A 5071-nucleotide genomic window follows, 5' to 3' on the forward strand; every position below is an offset into this window, starting at 1 on the left:
ATTTCTAATTATTATTCAGGATTTAGGTAGCCCCAACAGTTTGCATGGTGCTGTACAATATATAGGGAGACTGTATAGAAACAATACAATGCCAGATGATTAGGAGGGCCCTGTTCTGGAGAGCTTACAATCTAATAGACTGGAGCTAAATGTTGCTCTGTGTATATACATGTATATATGTGTGTGTACAGTATCTATATAGATGACTGTATTGAGCAGTGTGTGTGTGTGCAGCCCGGTGAGTGTCAGCCTACATTGGCCGGGATGTCCCCTCTGTAGTGTCTGCCTGGCTCCTCCATCCTCTCCTCCCGCTCTCTCTCTCCAGCCTCCAGCACCTCATCAGCACTTTTTTTTTCCATGTGAAGCGGAGAGGGAGCCGGAAAGTCCTTATAAGGATCAGGAAGGAACCCCGCCGGAAGAGCGCCTTACATGGTCATCACCTTACATGGACTGACCGGCCGGGGTTTCCGGAAGGTGGTGGGGGAGGCGGGGAGGAGGTGGTGCCCAGGTCACCAGCGTTGGGGGGTTCCTGTGCCGGGTGAGCGGGAGGCCTAGGCCGGTACCCCTGTATCCCATGCCGTCTCCCTATGCAGGGCTCTCCCTGGCCGGGGGTTGCCTGTGTCCGCCCGCCGTTCCATAGGAATAGACGGAGTTCCATCCTCAGTCTTCCCCCTTCCGAGTCCGACGTCACGGATCCTCCAGCAGCCTCCAAATAAGGGCTTCCTGCACTCCATATATGGCCATGTACGTCACGGGGTGGGCGGGCACAGGCGGCTACGAACCCTTTATATAGGAGCGGATCCCAGGGAGCCGCGAGAGATTCCAGCAGGCAGGACTGGGGGAGCCGTGCGGGGGCAGCGATTGCAGAACCGGCGACAACCCCAGCAGCAGCCACTTACCTACCCATCCATCCAAGCAGCCAGCCACTTACCTACCCAAGCACATTTGGTTTATTATCACAACACACAGTGCACCCGTCCTCCCCCAGTGTGCATGCACAAGCAGCCTCTTCTCCACTAGGGATCCCGGAGGACCTGATGGCAGCTGCCAAGGCAGAGATGCTCATCTCACCTCTGCAGATCTCTGACCCTTTCGGTTCTTTCCCACATTCCCCCACCATGGATAACTACCCCAAACTGGAAGAGATGATGCTGCTCAACTCGGGGGGATCCCAGTTCCTGGGCGCCTCCGTCCCCGAGGGCAGCGGATTTAACTCCCCGGGGGAGGGAGCTGACAACTTCGATCACCTGGCAGCAGGTAAGGATCGCAGCCCCATACATGTCATTGTATGCCATGGATCGTTCAGTGTCTGCATGTGCTGATCAGATGTTGTGCCTGTGATCGTGTATTGATGTGTCTAGGGATGCATCCATGTCAGTGCAACGTTGTATTCTGGGATGTGCACACCGATGGTGTCCTGAATACTAAACACTGTGGTGGCAGGGAATTCTGTTTGCGTCAGATCATGCAGAATCCTAGCTCTGGGGGGGCTTGTGGTGCTGTGTGACAGTAGCAGGGTAATGTTGATGATGAGGATGATGTTCTCCACACATAGGCATTGACAGCTTGTTGTTGTGATTGCTGCATCTTGTGTCCAGCATGTAACCGGTGCTCTGTTTGTTTCAGATGCCTTCTCAGAAATGTCACTGAACAGTGACAAGACGGTGATCGAGACCACCTATGCCAACCATACCAACAGACTGCCATCCCTGACCTACACCGGTCGATTCTCCTTGGAGCCTGCTCCCAACAGCAGCAACACTCTGTGGCCAGAACCTCTCTTCAGCCTGGTCAGTGGACTGGTGGGGATGGCCAATCCACCCACCACCTCAACTCCTTCATCTTCTCCTTCTTCATCTTCTTCATCCTCCCACAGCCCTCCATTGAGCTGCTCTGTACAGTCAAGTGACAGCAGCCCCATCTACTCTGCAGCACCTACCTTTCCTAACTCCAGCCCAGAGCTCTTCTCTGATCAATCAGCACAGTCGTTTCCCAACGTTTCAACTTCTTCAATTCAATATCCACCCCCTGCCTACCCTGTGACCAAGACCAGTTTCCAGGTGCCAATGATCCCAGACTACCTGTTTCCACAGCAACAGGGAGATGTCAGTCTGGTGACTCCTGATCAGAAACCCTTCCAGGCTATAGAAACCAGAGCCCACCAGCCTTCCCTCACACCCTTGTCCACCATTAAGGCCTTTGCTACACAGACTGTTTCCCAAGACCTCAAGACTATCAATAACAGTTATCAATCTCAGCTCATCAAGCCAAGCAGAATGAGGAAATACCCCAACCGCCCAAGTAAGACCCCACCGCACGAGAGACCTTATGCTTGCCCCGTTGAGTCTTGTGATAGGAGGTTCTCCAGGTCTGATGAACTGACAAGGCACATTCGAATCCACACTGGGCAGAAGCCCTTTCAGTGCCGCATCTGTATGAGGAATTTCAGCAGGAGTGACCACTTGACAACTCATATTCGCACACACACAGGGGAAAAGCCATTTGCTTGTGACATTTGTGGTAGAAAGTTTGCCAGAAGTGATGAGAGAAAAAGGCACACTAAAATTCACTTGAGGCAAAAGGACAAAAAGAACGATAAGGCAACTCCTGTCTCTGTTGCATCTCCCATCTCTTCCTACTCCCCATCAGCCTCAACATCTTACCCATCTCCAGTGCCAACATCCTATTCTTCTCCTGTATCTTCTTCCTACCCCTCACCAGTCCACAGCTCTTTCCCATCTCCTTCAGCGGCCGTTACATACCCCTCTGTTACCTCCACCTTCCAGGCCCAAGGTGTCACCAGCTTCTCATCTTCAGTGGTCACCAACTCCTTCAGTTCACCAGTGTCCTCTGCACTTTCCGATATGTCCATAACATATTCTCCAAGGACAATTGAGATCTGTTGAGTTTACCGTGACAAGTGCAAAACATGAATAGGCACAAACTGAAGACTTCCAAAGCATGGTCACTGAGTGGGAGGTTAATGATGACTGACTGTCTTGAACACAAAAAAAGAAAGGCCATTATAAACTAATAAGCTTCAAATGCCTAAGAAACTGCCATTTTAATTTCCCATTCTTTTCAAGAGACTTAATTTGCATGAATAATTGAAATAATTTCAACATGATCCTTTTAAAGATCAACTTTTATTTGCATAAAGGGATTTTTACTATATACATAATGTATATTGTACACGTGCAAGGTTTTTGTTTACTTTTTTATGCTTTTTTTGTTTTGTTTTGGTTTTTTTTGGTACTCTTGTTGTGAATTTTTTTCCCCCCTTTGCATATTCATGTGGTATTATTTGAAATTGATAGGGATGCTGTTTGTAAATGGTATCTATCTTGTGAAAATGCTACCATGACTTTTCAACTTATTTGAGGATCAGCACTTATGTATTCGAGCATGTGGAAGAGTAATGTTTTGTTCCTCCTTTTTTTACGTTACTTTGTTTTTGTTTTGTAAATATCATCAGATGGTACTCACATATGTCAAAAAAAGACGTTTTGTTATCTAGTAACTTGGTGCCTTTTTTGTGAAGCCTTGCTGATGTCTTGGCACGTGCATTTGCGTGTATTGATGCATTGCATCTAGCCTTAAGGTGTAAGGGAATTCTATAAAGAATGTATCAAAGACCTGTCAAAGGTACAGAGAGGGAACTGAAGCACAGCTTCATTTATGTAGAATGTAAGCAAAAACTCAAAAGTCTATTTTTGTAATTGAAATGTAAATTTATATATATATATAAATATATATATTCAAGAGATGGAATGTTGTAGTTACCTACTGAGTAGGCATGGATTTTTTTGTATGTTATAAACATGCAGTTCATTATTTTGTGTTTTTTATTTTTACTTATATTTGTGTTTGTTTTAAACAAAGTGACTGTTTGGCTTAAAACACATTGAATGCGCTTTACTGCCAATGGGATATTTGGTGTACAACATATCCTTGAGAAAAAAATAAAATACCTAAAATATTTTATTTCTTCTAGTCAATGAGTTTTCTTGTTGGGCTGAACTTGACTTGGGCTTGGGAGTGTGTTCATGAAGGTGAATCTTTGTTCACACAGGTAGTTGGGTTGTTGCAATGAAAAGAACATTCTCTAACCCTTCTTGCTGTCTGAACTGAACCCTTATATAAAAAAAATACCCTATACCTTCAATTAAGGTGTACACTGTCTTAAGTGAGGTGGGTGAGATGTACACTGACAGCAGACAACTTATTCAACTCTTCTCCTGTAGGAAGCAAGATTAGTTCATTTAGCTTTTATGAGTAAGGTGAAGTTGTGTTCACTTTAATCACCCAATCATGCACTATCCTTTCTTTTGTTTGCCTTGCATATGATTGGGAATGCTGAGTGACAATAGCTTCACCATATTTATTAAGCTAAGTGAATGCTTTATACTCCTTTAGTAATTCAAACACATCCTTTCTTTTGTTTGCTTTGCATATGATTGGGAATGCTGAATGACAACAGCTTCACCTTATTTACTAAGCTAAGTGAATGCTTTATATTCCTTTAGTAATTCAAACCCATTGTGTCCAATGGCTCCATACACAAGGTATTACTATATACTGGTTTTAATTCAAGCTGGACATAGACATTACAATCTGATTACACAATATCCTTTAGGGTCACCATACACACTACACTTTGATGTAATATGGGAACCTGCCTAATCTATTCAGTCATTCTGTATCCATTCAGGCAGGGTACTACATCCTTGTTGGTAGATCTAAACGATTGCACAGTCATATTGTATAGTGTATGTAAAATCTCAATCTCCTTTTTAGATCTACCAAAACTCAGTAGTGTAAGGGTCTGCCTAAATGGAAAAAAAGGATTGGTTAGTATAGGTAGGTGGACATATTACATAGGTTTGGTAAATCTTAAGTTGATTTTAGATAGATTGTATTGTCAGATTGTAACATGCATGGTGCTCCTAAATGTACCAAAACAATGTAGTGTGAGGGCCAGGGGCGGACTGACAACTCATGGGGCCCCTGGGCAATAGAGGATCATGAGGCCCCTGTGTCCTTGCCCAAACTCAAAAAAGCCTATGAAAAA

The 5071-nt window shown here is 44.9% G+C and overlaps 1 protein-coding gene across 1 annotated transcript; it reads left to right on the forward strand.

The window, feature by feature from the left end:
- Nucleotides 1–802: 802 nt before the first annotated feature.
- Nucleotides 803–3984, forward strand: EGR1 (early growth response 1). Its single transcript, XM_089694089.1, has 2 exons — nt 803–1257; nt 1627–3984. The coding sequence occupies exons 1-2, from the start codon at nt 1038–1040 to the stop codon at nt 2904–2906; spliced, it is 1500 nt and encodes a 499-aa protein (XP_089550215.1). The 5' UTR covers nt 803–1037; the 3' UTR covers nt 2907–3984.
- Nucleotides 3985–5071: the final 1087 nt, after the last annotated feature.

This window comes from Staurois parvus, unplaced genomic scaffold (genome assembly GCF_062004578.1).
Source record: "Staurois parvus isolate SC_StPar_1 unplaced genomic scaffold, SC_StPar_1.0 ptg000025l, whole genome shotgun sequence".
Lineage (NCBI taxonomy): Eukaryota > Metazoa > Chordata > Amphibia > Anura > Ranidae > Staurois > Staurois parvus.